This window comes from Dipteris shenzhenensis, chromosome 32 (assembly GCF_047967505.1).
Source record: "Dipteris shenzhenensis isolate YYH24624 ecotype China chromosome 32, Dip_SZ_1.0, whole genome shotgun sequence".
NCBI lineage: Eukaryota > Viridiplantae > Streptophyta > Polypodiopsida > Gleicheniales > Dipteridaceae > Dipteris > Dipteris shenzhenensis.
In genome coordinates this window covers 38,659,499-38,673,222 of record NC_141627.1, presented here as the reverse complement: position 1 = coordinate 38,673,222, position 13,724 = coordinate 38,659,499, and the positions used below count along the sequence as shown (strand labels likewise).

Genomic DNA, 13,724 nt, shown 5'->3' with positions numbered 1-13,724 from the left:
TTTAGACTTCACAAGCAGTTGTAGCTTGAATGAAGAGATTTTGGACTACCTTTTGATTAGCCTTCTCCTTTAGTGCTAGCCTTCATCATGGCTGAGTTTGCCCTTCACCTCCGGAGTGCCGACAGAAACTCAGTACGAAGACTTTGTATAAATGGATGCTCAAGTATGTGTGGGTGTGTGGATTTGTATGTGTGAGAGCATATTTTTATACTATGGTCTACACCCACTGTTGGGCGCTGATGACGTCAGTGGGGATGTCATAGTAGCTAGTCCCTGCTATGCATGATGGAGTTTATGGTTTTCAACCTTGTGAGTGACTATCATGAGATTGAAACTGCACTATGTCGTGTTTTTAGAGGATGAGTTTGGGAATGTTCCTGGATTCATCTAGGTATATAATATGTCCATGTAAAAGAGACAAGTTATTTGCCGATTTAGAGTCAGCTCTTGGAGGTAGAGATCGGTACATGGGCAGACAGCCTGCTGAAGCAGGAGAGACTCTGTAAAATCTATGAGCATAGTTTGACAGAGGACAAGCATCAATTTATATTGTAGTGTCATGGATACCATGTATACTCGGCAATCGTATCAGCACAAAATATGTAGATGGTGGTACCATAGGATCTAATATCAGGATAGGTTTTAGCTACATTGATCCAAATGACAAGGCAGCATCTAGCTCCTCTCATCTAGGACCTCCAGAAGATCTTAATGATCCTCTACAGTCCTTCACCGGAGACTTGGTGGCTTGTAGGGATATGGAGCCCTCTTCAAGACCATATATGTCCATCCTCTTTGTTACTAATTTTCTCCATTTTAGTTGTACCATTTGTACTTTTGTTTCATTGTCTCAATAAATTTAGACCGAGTTGGGTGGGTCACTTACTCGTGCAGATTGTTGTTGTTTTTCTTGTCCAGTGGAGTTATATCTAGAACTCTCAGGACCTTGTATTGTGTGCTTGCCTTTTTTTCCAGTGCTATAAATCTGTGGAATTTAATACAAGCATTTCCATTTCATATCTCTCTCTCTCTCTCTCTCTCTCTTTAAGTTTAGTAGACGTAACTATCAGGACCTTGTATTTTGTGCTTGCCTTTTTTTCCAGTGCCATTGATCTGTGGAATTTAATACAAGCATTTCATTTCATCTCTCTCTCTCTCTCTCTCTCTCTCTCTCTCTCTCTCTCTCTCTCTCGCGTTACGTTTAGTTTGTTTTTTGCAGTAAGATTATATGTTTTTATCCTTAAGAAAGGGTATACTCCGTTTGTCTCATCTCAAATAAAAGTTATTGATGTAGATGATTCGTCTAAGGTACACTTTTATGAGGATTTGTAATCGGTTGGAACTGTGTTGTAGCCAAACGATCTGGATCAAGGTGATGAAGATGCGATGCGAAACACATTGGCTGCCACAACTGATTGGATTCGTGTGTGTACTCTCTCTCTCTCTCTCAAACACACACACACACTTTTTTTTTTGTGGGTAATATCGAGTGCATATATTTATATGATCACAAATTTACATGATGGGAGGTCTCCGAAATGGAGAGTATCCCAAAGATCAGAAACATAAAAAGAAAAGCTCTATGCAAGAAGCATCCATATCACCCTCATGGCAGGCATCATATAAGGATTCCCGTAATGAGGCTCGGAAAGATTTATATGACTTGTGAATCTGCCGACCTAAGTATGCCAAATTATGCTCACTCCAGATTGTCCAAAGAGCCCAATATCGCACCCAAGAGAGAAATAGTGAGTATTGAGGCAAAGACTTCATAAATTTGCCAAAGAGCCAGAAATGTTTCCCAAATCTGTGACTCGGGAAACGGATCCGAAGATAATCTGAAATTCTCTTGAGGAGGATCTTAGTACACGGGCAGTGCCAAAGCAAATGAATAACAGTCTCTGAAGGAGCCTGACATCTTAATCATGTGGATGGTGCAATGCAACGTTTAGCAAGTGTGACCCCCACTGACAATGTACCTGTCATACATCTCCAAAGAAAAAGTCTTTGTTTCAATGGCAATTGCATTTGCTATCTTGGGACCAAACCCCAACTTTGTCATGGTTTGAGAGATAAAATCCCATTGTACAGTGTCAAATGCCTTAGTAATATCTACCTGCAATATGAGCACATCTTGATTCGAGTACTTAGCATATTCAATTGCAGTCAATGCATTGGAGATATTGTCATAAATTTGTCTTCGCGGCACAAACCCATACTGATGAGGATGAAGGCCCGCATTCAGTATCCCATGAAGCCTATACACTATCATTTTGGCAATGAGTTTGTAAACTACAGGCATCAAAGTAATAGGCCTCCAATCTGACATACGATCACAGAGATTTTTTTTGGGCACAAGTTTAATTATTCCATGCTTCCAAAGGTGCGGCAATTGATTTTCTTGCCAGGCAACATTGATCATTTGTAAAAGAACATCTTTCAAATCGTCCCAAAAAGAAATGTAAAATTCCACTGTAAGACCATCCCAGCCCGGAGACTTGTATTTGCCAAGATGGGACAATGCATTATCCAGTTCTGTGTCAGTAAAAGGTCTCTCAAGTAAAAGAGCATCATCCATTTCCACTATCCCAGAAACATATTGAAGAAATTCAATCCGCGCATCAGTCATTTGATTTGATGGGGGGCCAGGGGCAGAGAACAGTGTGTGGAAGTAATTTTGGCATTCATCTTGGAGATCAGAAAAGGAGTGCGTCCAAGAGCCATCTAGCTTCCTGACCCTTAGACATGAGTTTTTCTTTCGAGTGGCATGCAGTCCCTTGAAGAAGGCTTTGGATGAACAGCCCTATCCATAAGGGGCTTCATTCTTGCTCTAATCTGCCATTTGTGCAATTTCCTCTGATCATTATCAGCCAGTTTGATCCGGGCTTGTGAGAGGGAATCATTTTCTGATTCAGAAAGAGGCCTTAACTGTGAAAATTCAGTCAACTGTTGTGCTGTCCTTTTTGCCCATTTGACCTCGTTCCTCCATGTAGCCATGTGCCAGTTTCCATACTCACTAATGACATTCTGTATACGAGAGACAAAGCTGTCCCAAGCATAATTCATGTCCTCCTGAGCATGCAAAAGCAAGGGATGAATTGCAAGTCTAATCATTTGCTGGAAATGTTGATGTCGAAGGTACGCCTGATTAACATGCAATAATCTGCTGGAGAAAGTCGGCAAATCATCCAGTGGCATACCAAATTGCAGATTTAACCATAATGGGGCATGATCTGACAAGCCCAAAGAGAAATCGATGTGGAGATGAAGGCTAAAATCTGCATATTGTTGTGGATAGAGCAAATACCATCTGTCAAGCCTAGCCCAGTATGAAGTATATGCATTATGATGAAAAGTATATCCGGGCGCTGACCCTTGTAGAAGCAGCCATAGATCTTCAGCCTGCACAGAAAAAAGCATGCTTTCCCATTTCTGGGCAGTGCTCAAAAGAGAGCCAAAGCCCTATCCATCAGAAGCAGTAAAAGAAAAGCTGAATACAAGAAACATCCAAATGTTCCTCATGTTGGGGTAAAGGCACATTGCCAACCCTTCATTAAAAGATAGGACACCTATGACTGTCTTAAGACAGTCATAGGGTAAACCTAATCCTAATAAAACACAAGTGAGTTTGTGGTATGGCTCATCATTCTACACACCCACACTTGAGTGTCTCTCTCTCACTCTCACTCTCTTGCTCTTCTTCCTCTTTCACTCCCCCTTCAACTGGTATCAGAGCCATTTCCCTTCAACTCCCTAGTCTACCCATTCCCTGAACTCCCCTCTACTCCTTCCGTACGGACGTACGGACAGCGCCGTACGACCGTACGTCGTCCGTACAGTCGTACGGACGGACTGCGGCGGCGCAGCAGATCAGGGCGACAGCGCAGGCGCGGGCTAGGGCGTGGTCGCGGGCGCGGGCTGGTGCGTGGTCGCGGGTGCGTGCTGGGGCGTGGTCACGGGCGGCGACGCGGGCCTCCTTGCACAGCAGCTGCAGCTCAAGGCGCCGCATCTAGCAAGCAGCCAGCAGCCGCATAGCAGCTGCTACTAGCTGCTAAGCTCCTCTCAAGGCATTGCGCAGCTGGATCTCCCTTGACGTGCGTGTGTGTGCGTAGGGAGCCAGGCAAGGACTCGACAGTTTTTTTTTGGGGAAGCGTGCCTACTGCAGGTACATAAAGTACACCGAAACTCTGCAGGTACAGAAAAGTACAGCAGGCACACATTTTTTTTTGGAAGAGGAATAGTGCTGAAGCACTCTGTTTTGTGCATGTACGCGCAGTACATGAAGCATTCCTGATGCATTCCTGAAGCATTTCAGCTGTATACTGTGCATTTGTTGAAGTACAGCAGGTACTCTCGTGTCACTCACGCTTGAGGTGACTTGTGCCACAGTGGTGGTGTTTGCGCCGTTACTTGTTTTTCAGGAAGGTCAGATGCTTGTTTTGCAGAAGCTTCTATGCATTTACTGAGTGCAATTCTCAGTTTTGGGTGACCATTTCAAAGGGCTTTTGCCTGGATGTGTTTGTAGTATATGCTTTTGCCTGGATGTGTTTGTAGTATATGCCTTGAGGCAGTGTGTAGCCGGGGAGCACACATTTGCTTTGTTTCGGCAGTGCATTTGGTGACATTTGTTGCAGGTCACATTCTTTGTACGCACTTTGAAAATCTCAGTTGAGCCACGCTTGGTCAGGGCGCATCGAGTTTACTCGGTCCCTAACTGCCCATCGTTGACAGTGCTCAAAAGATTTTCTTCTTGGTGTTTGTACTTTGTGATTTGTGTTGTTACTGAGTACACAGGGGCAGTCTATGCATTGCACATTGTCAGGTAAAAGTGTCAGAGAGATTTTCATATTGCATGCTACCTCAGTGTTGAGGTGTTCTCCACTTGATTCAGGTGTCAGATCAAGGGGCTTTTGCCCAGACTTTGTTTGATAGCACTTGGTTTGATGCTACTCATTCTATATGTGGATGACATGCTTATTGCCAGTAAATCTCAGCACGAGATTAGTGCTTTGAAGAAACAACTGCATAAGTCTTTTGACATGAAAGACTTGGGTGATGCAAATCATATTCTTGGCATGCGTATTACTCGTGACAGGTCCAAGGGACTTTTGTTTCTGTCACAGAAAGAGTACATTGACAAAGTACTGCAGAGGTTTAAAATGGAGGGGGGGAAGTCTATTAGTACCCCGTTGCCTCCACATTTAAAACTCAGCAGTAAGGACAGCCCCAGATCAGATGATGATAAGGCTGAAATGGCCAAGGTTCCGTATGCATCTGCAGTTGGATCTTTGATGAATGCCATGGTTGCCACTCGTCCGGATATTGCTTTTGTGGGGGGAGTCATCAGCAGGTATATGGCAAATCCAGGCAAGCGGCATTGGGAAGCAGTGAAAGGTGTCTTGAGGTATCTCAAGGGTACCAAAGACTTGTGCATATGCTATGGTAGGCAAGATGCATGAGAAGCAGACTGTATGTCGGTGATTTGATGAATGTAATCATCTCCAAGACCGAGCAAGATGATAGCATAGGCTTTGTCGTTCTTGGCAATGGAAACATAAGTGACAACTTGCTCAATGTCGGAATCTTCGGGAGCAGCATGGATACCCTTTTTGGACCCCGATCTAAAAACTCTAAGATTGCACTTATGATCTCATTCTTTGATCTACATATGCAGGAGGGAGCTACTATAGCCTCTCATGTCAATTATCTTCGCAGTCTTATGGTTCAGCTTGCATCAGTGAAGTCCCCCATCTCCGAAGATATTGCTATTGCTGTGCTTCTCAAAAGCTTACTTAACACCTATGCTACTCTTGTCACTACCTTCAAGTATCACAATAATCCTACTCTTGAAGGTATCATCAATGCTCTCCAAGAAGAAGAAAGAACTCAACAACGAAAGGTAACTGACACTGCATTTTTAGCAAAGAAAGGAAGTTCTAAGGTAAGAAAGCCTTGCACCCATTGTGGCAAAACTAATCATATGGAGAAGGACTGCTTCAAGGCTCATCCATGCACCATTTGTGGCCGTGATAATCACCGGGAGAAGGACTGCTACTCCAAACCCTCTACATCAGCCCCTGCATCTACCTCAGCCCATGTTGCTGCAACATCTCCATCAGCAGATCTTGCTGTTCCTTCCTCATATGATGAGAAGTGGGCTTTCTGATTACTTCATATTTCTTGTCTACCACTTTGACCACCGATGATGTAGGTCAAGGGGTTCTAGTGTCTTACTCATTCTGCTTTTGGACCTGAGAAGGGAATGTCTCCAAGGTCTATCTGTTTGTCTACAGTCAGTCTTCTGTCTATCTAGTCTTGTCAGTCTGTCTATTTATCTATCAATCTGACTGTGTTTTGTTTTAGATCCATCTTGTCCCTACCCTTGTGGACCCATATGAGGATATCACTTGAGGAGGGGTGTCTCAGGATCTTTGTCTGTCATGTCTTCTGTCTTGTCTCTCAGTCTATCGGTCTTTATGTCTGTCTTCTAGTCTTGTCTTTCTGTCTTCCTCCTAGTGTCCACTTAAGGAGGGTGTTGGAGATAAGTGCACACTAGGTGTACTATTTCCCTAGTCTACATTTGTCTAGTCTCAGTTTAGTCTTTGTGTCTTGAGTGTGTGCCATGTGGCACCTCTACAATTATCCCATAAGCACTCTTGCTCTATGTCTTGTACTTTGGCCCATATATTCATGGGTCACATCATTGCAATCTATCTAGCTTGTGTCTTGTCTACACTCATCTCAAGGTAACTCTTTGTCCTTCAATCTTGTTCTTATTTCACTTCTAGTCTTCTAGTTTCTAGCTCTTGCTTTTATATTCCTACAACTACTTCCGATGGATCAACTAGCCAATGTCCATAAGCATTTGTGCTCATCTGTCCACACAAAATTGCCAACATGATAGACCAAGGCTGCTCTTGTTGAAAAAATGTCTTGAGCATAGTGATCTTTCTTGCCAACAATCTATCCACACAAAATTGCCAACATGATAGACCAAGGCTGCTCTTGTTGAAAAAATGTCTTGAGCATAGTGATCTTTCTTGCCAACACATGAAATTTGATGTTTATTATATTCAAACAACCATGCATTCTTGGTGAGCAAAGCAAGTCCATTTTGAGCAGCCGTAAAGCTTTTTTATGAAGCTTAGTTTTCCAAAAAATCTCCATGGCTTGAGACATAAAGGAAGTGAGATCTCGAGATGACCAATGTAATAGAGGAAGGTAGAACTGGACATAAGCTAGAACAATAGACTGGACAATTCAAAGCCGTACATGCAGAGGCCAAGTGGAGATTTTCCAATATTCTAATTTGTCCTGAATTTTGTTTGCCACCCACGACATTTGTTGCTTATTGCTGATTTTCCAACCAATGGGATAGCCCAAATGTCTTACTATGTTTTCCGGATAAATAATCTGGCCTGGCCACAGGATAGCATGCCAGTCACAATGCTTGAGAGGCAAGAGTTTTGATTTCTGAAAATTAATTTTAAGACCAGCTGCTAACCCAAAATCTGAAAGGGTATCCATCTAGAGGCAAATCTCCAAAGGACTATTCTTTGGCATGAAGAATGAATCATCTGCATAGGCCTGTGCAATGAAGGGTCGTGAACCAGAAATCTGAAGCCCCTCTAGCTGTCCAATATCAACCATGTGATCCATATAAAGAAGCAAAGGATGTGAAGCGATGGCATAAAGCAAAGCACTGAGAGGGCATCCCTGTCGAACTGAACGTTCGAGAGTCCAAGACTCAGACAAATGATTCCCTATAAAGCATTGTGCAGTGGAATCTGAGTAAAGCCAATATATGACATTAACTAGCTTTGGCCCAAAACCAAGTTTTAACATGATTTGAGAAACATAATCCCACTGTACTGTATCAAATGCCTTTGCCACATCCACCTGCATGACCAACACATCTTGATCTAAATATTTTGCATATTCCATTGCGATGATAGTGTTAGAGATATTGTCATGTATGTGCCGTCTTGGAACAAAACCATATTGCCTGGGATGAAGTCCATCATGAAGGATATCCTTTATCCGATGTACCAACATTTTGGCAATCAGTTTGTATATAACCGGCATCAAAGTGATGGGCCTCCAGTCATCCATAGTCTCACATAGAGGTTTTTTGGGCACAAGCTTAACCAAACCATGCTTCCAAGCTGAGGGAAGATGTTGATGCTGCCAGGCTACGTTTATAAACTGCAGAATCGGACCCTTCAATTCAGGCCAAAAGGCTTCAAAAAATTCAACTGTCAGACCATCCCAGCCAGGGGATTTATGTTTACCCAAATGCCTAAGAGCTTCATCCAGTTCAACATCTGAAAAAGACATTTCCAGCATTGAGGCTTTTTGCAAGGAGACAATAGGAGAAACAAGCTCAGTAAATCTGTTACGAGCTGAAACAACCTGAGGTGTAGAAGAAGATGGCTGAGAAAAAAGAAGCTGAAAATGATCCAAACATTGTTTTTCTAGCTGAGATAGAGTCTGGGTCCAAAGGCCGTCTGGTTTCCTGACCCTCATGATAGATTGGCTTTGTCTATGTGCATGTAAGTTCCGAAAAAAAGATTTCGAGGAACAGCCCTTATCTAGCATAGGTTTAGCTCTGGCCCTGATCTGCCATTTGGACAGCTTGCGTTTATCATTGGCATCAATTATGGAGGAAGCACAAGACAATAAATGCTGCTCAGAAGCAGATAGAGATCTTTGATGACTAATCTATACCAAATACTGCTTGTATGATTTTGCCCACTGGATATGCTGTCTGGTTTCTGCCATGTACCATCTTCCATATTCCTTAATGACATTTTGAATACGATGTATGAAAGAGGTCCAAGCAAAGTCCAGATCCTCCTGAGCATGGGATAGCAATGGCCTGCAAGCCAGTCTGATCATATGCTGGAATTTTTCATGAGAGAGATATAATTGATTGACCTGTAAATTTCTGACTTAAGAGAGCTGCAAGTCATCGAGAGGCATAGCAAAAGAAATGGTGAGCCAAAGTGGAGTATGATCAGATAATTGTTGTGAATAATCAGTCCACATTTGACATGTATATTCATCATATTGCTGAGCATGAATGAGATAATATCTATCAAGCCTGGCCCAATATTCTGTAAAAGCATTATGATGATATGTAAATCCCATAACTGATGGGTGAGTTGCTGTCCATAAATATGCAAATTGAAGTGATGATGTCATATGTTCCCATTGCTGGATTTCAGAGGGCAGCATATGGGATTTATGTGTGGTATTGTCCTTCCAGTGAGGAGAATTGTTGAAATCACTACAAAGTAGTGCATTTGAAGACCAAGGATATTGCTTGATGGAGTTCCACATTTGAGCTCTGGAAGCTGAATTTTGAGAGGCATACAAAGATGCTATTTCAAAAATCTCTCCATTAATCATACATTGGATAATCGTCCATCGTCCACCAAGATCATTATATGCTATCCAGGGTTGCAGATCATGTCTGGCTAAAATGCATAGCCCAGAGAATTGTTCAGATCCTGAATAAAATATATCATATCCAGAAAAAAACCCATGCTGGCCAGCAAAAAAATGCTGATTATGCTCTTGCAGACACACAACATCCGAATGAGTTGTATTTATATAATGGCATAGAAGCCTCCATTTATTCTGGTTGCAGAGGCTCTGTATATTATAGGAAAAACATTTAAGAGAAGCACGCATGAAAATATATACAAGAGATGATCGGTCCTCCAAAAGAACGGGAGGCCTCAAGCCTCTGCCATTGCCACAGGGTCTTGCTGACCCTCAGCATCCAATTCCCTGATAATATCATCTTCTTCACAAAGGGGAAGACCCTTCTTGACTGCATTAACCCATGCCTTTGAGATGGGGTTGCTTGGAGAGGTAGAAGATTGTCTTGGAGAAGGAGCAGAGGCATCCCAATTACGAGATTGGAGAGGTCTTTGTTTGAGAGGCACCGTCTTCTTTGCAGTCTGCCATCCCTCATGAGAAGATGAGTTATTTTCTCCTAACTTGCTTTTTCCTTTATCCTTATTTTGAGCTGAATTGGCCTGGCTCCCTGTATGAACTGAAGGCTTTGCTCCTTTAGCTTCAATATTTTTCACATATGTCTTCTGACCTCCTTAATTAGATGGTAGAGGAATAGCTGCTGGAGGAGGTGGATGAAGGATAGAGGGACACTGCGAAGCAAGATGCCCAAACTTGTGACGATAAAAACAAGCTCCAGCAAAAATGCCCCATTTTAAAGTGAAATATTTCTTTCCCAAATTAACACCCTCAATCTCAACTGCAATAATAGAGGAGGGGGTGGGTCTATCAGTATCCCATAAGATGCAAAAACGATTTTTATTACCTGTGGGACGAGGGGGACATATCTACACACACACACACACACGCTTTTTTTTTTTGTGAAACCAGTAACTATATTATTAACATGAGATCAATGTACATGACATTAGACTCCAAAAGAGAGCCTAATGGAAGAACTCAAAAACAGTCAGAAAACACTTCAAGGCTAGTAGCATCCAAGTCCCTCGCAGCATAACTATCATATAAAGATTGCTTGAGGGACATTCTGAAGAAAGCATATGCCTGAGGAAACTGTTGTCCCATCCTAGAATGCAATCTCTGTGTCCAAATGGTCCATAGTACCCAAAAACGAGTCCAGTGAAAGAAAAGGAGGAATGGAGACATCTGAGATGAGAAGCATCCAAACATCCAGAAGAGTTTCCCGAGTCTGATGGAGAGAAACCGAAGCCGCAGCAAATGAGAGACATGAGTGATCAATATCCGAGAATACGGGCAAGACCATAATAGATGGGGAACTGTCTCACGGTGATGAGAGCAACGGGGGCAGGATGGGGAAGCAATGCGACGTGCTGCCAATTTCACCCCAATGGAAAAAGCTCCCGCTATACATCTTTAAAAGAAAAGCCTCTGTTTCAATGGCAATTTGGTTTTCCAAATTTTCTTGAGTCGTGATTGCCACCAGGATAAAGGCCTATCCAAATTCCGAAGAGTGTTGGCATGCTTATCAATCCATGGCGGTGGAAGGAGAAATCTGTAGACCATCGAGGAGGTCAGATTGTGCATTGAAAGCGAATAGATAGCAGGAGATAAAGAAATCAGATTCCAGTTCAGTAATCTGTCCTGTACAAACAGTGGAGAAACAGGAACAAATGGCTGCAACATAGTTGTAAGTGTTCTCCAAATGGACCTATGATGCAGACCCAAGGGGAATGTCCTGCAAGCTTGTGGGAATGAAAGCATATAACCTTGTTGATCCACAACATCTCCAACAAATCTTATGCCCAATTTCATAAGATTATACACTTTAATAGGTGCCTGTAAAGCGAGAGGAGATTCAAACACCTTGCTCCAATGGATGCTTTCGAAGCGAAAAGAATTACCATGATGAGAAGAAGCACCTGTCTATTTAGCATAAGAGAGCATTCTCTTCCAATCATGAATAAAAGCAGTAGAAAGAGGACAACCAAGAATTTTCCCCTGAAATGTGGTCATGACTGCTTCCCAGTGATCTGTAATCCAATGCCCATATGCATGGGACGTCATGTTTGCACACATAGCTGCTAACATAATGGCCCATGGCTGTTTTTGCTGAAAAAAATCAGCAATCATAGTGCTCTTTGTTGCCAACATATGAAACTGAAGATTGAGAATATTCAGCCTCCCATGAGTCTTAGGTGAACAAACAGACTGCATGGGAAGTAGTCGCAAAGCCTTTTTGTGAGATTTGCTTTTCCAAAATATCTCCATGGCCTGGGACATATAGGAAGCCAAATGCTTAAGAGACCAGGAAAGAAGAGGCAAATAAAATTGCACATATGCCATAATGATGGACTGTACTATCCGAAGTCGAACATATAGAGGCCAAGTGGATAGATGCCAGTATTCCAGCTTCTTGTTGATCTTTTGAAGCACCCATTTGAGCTGTTGTTGCGGGGTAATATTCCAGCCAATGGGATACCCTAAATGCCTCACAATAGTATGGGAAGAAATAATGTGGCCTGGCCAGAGAAGTGCATGCCAATCAGCTTCTTTCAATGCTAGAAGATTTGATTTCTGAAAGTTGATATGCAGTCCAACAGCTATGCCAAAATTATTCAGAGTATGCATCAAATGAGAGAGGTCACTTTGAGAATTCCTGGGCATGAAATATGAATCATCAGCATATGCCTGTGCAAGAAATGACTGTGCCCCTGGAATTTGCAAGCCATGAAGCTGCCCTGTATCTGCAAGATGGTCCATATGCAACAATAACGGGTGGGTAGCAATGGCATAGAGTAGCGAACTAAGAGGGCAACCCTGTCTCACTGAGCGGGTCATAGTCCAGGTTCTTGACAAGCCACCACCAAGCAAACATTGCGTAGTGGCATGAGAATAGAGCCAGTAAATAATATGAACCAGCCGAGGGCCAAATCCCAATTTATGCATAGTCTGAGAGATAAAATCCCAATGGACAGTATCAAATGCTTTTGCAATGTCTACTTGCAGAATGAGAACATCTTGTTTGGAATATTTGGCATACTCAATTGCAAGCAAAGCATTGGAGATATTGTTAGTAATCTGCCTTCTGGGAACAAACCCATACTGCCTGGGATGAAGTCCTGCATGCAAAATGAATCGAACCCTGAGGACAATCATTTTGGCAATGAGTTTGTAAATGACTGGCATAAGAGATATGGGCCGCCAATCAGCCATTGTCTTAGACATTCTTTTTTTGGGGATCAATTTGATAAGGCCATGTTTCCAAGAAGGAGGAAGAGATTGTTCTGCCCAAGCATGATTGATCATAAGAAGAAGAGTGTGTTTGAGATCACCCCAAAATGCACAGAAAAATTTAACAGTCAATCCATCCCAACCAGGAGAGCTGCCTTTACGTAAATGACTCAAAGCATCATCCAATTCATTAAGCTTAAAGGGCTGCTCCAATGCATGAGCCTGTTCCCGAGACATTATGGGCTGAACATGCGTAAGAAATTGAGACCTGGCTGCATTCGCTTGCATCGAATGATCAAGCTGAGGAGAAAAGAGATGCTGGAAATGACTAGAACATTGCGATTCCAATTCTGATTTGGAGGTAGTCCAGGTGCCATCATCTTTCCTGATCCTGCAAATATCCTCCTTTCGCCTGTCCGCATGTAGGCTTTTAAAGAAGGCTTTGGAGGAGCAGCCCTTATTTAAAAGGGGTTTTATGCGAGCTCGGATTTGCCACTTCTTTAATTTGCGAAGATCATTTTGATGGATGATATGAACCGCATAAGCACAAGAATCCTGTTCAGAGGGGGTGAGCTGCCTATAAGAGCTGATTACATCCATTTGTTGCTTGTGAGATTGAGCCCATTTCAGCTTGAGCCAGAGGTCTCCCATGTAACTCCGTCCATAATCTTGAATAACAGCCTGCAAGTGATGAGCAAGACTGATCCAAGCAAAATCAAAAGGTTGTGCCAATCCTGTGCATGTAAAGGCAACAATTTTGATTTTTGAAAATTTACCCGAAGGCCAGCAGCCAATCCATATGTAGAAAGAGCATGCATAATCATGGACAGATCAGCCCGAGTAATTTTTGGAGTAAAGAATGAATCATCAGCATATGCTTGAGCAATCATGCTGCGACTGCCAAGGATCTCCAAACCGTGCAGCTGGTCAGTGTCCAAGAGGTGATCCAGATATTGAAGCAGTGGATGAGTGGCTATGGCAAAAAGTAA

At 42.7% G+C, this 13,724-nt stretch overlaps 1 protein-coding gene across 1 annotated transcript in view; it reads left to right on the top strand.

The window, feature by feature from the left end:
• The window catches only part of LDA (limit dextrinase), a 215,739-nt gene that overhangs the window by 73,767 nt on the left and 128,248 nt on the right, over positions 1–13,724 (top strand). The window contains exon 20 of the mRNA XM_087370761.1: positions 1,354–1,425. Within this exon, the coding sequence (XP_087226887.1) occupies positions 1,354–1,425 (72 nt within the window). The remainder of the gene's footprint in view (positions 1–1,353; positions 1,426–13,724) is intronic.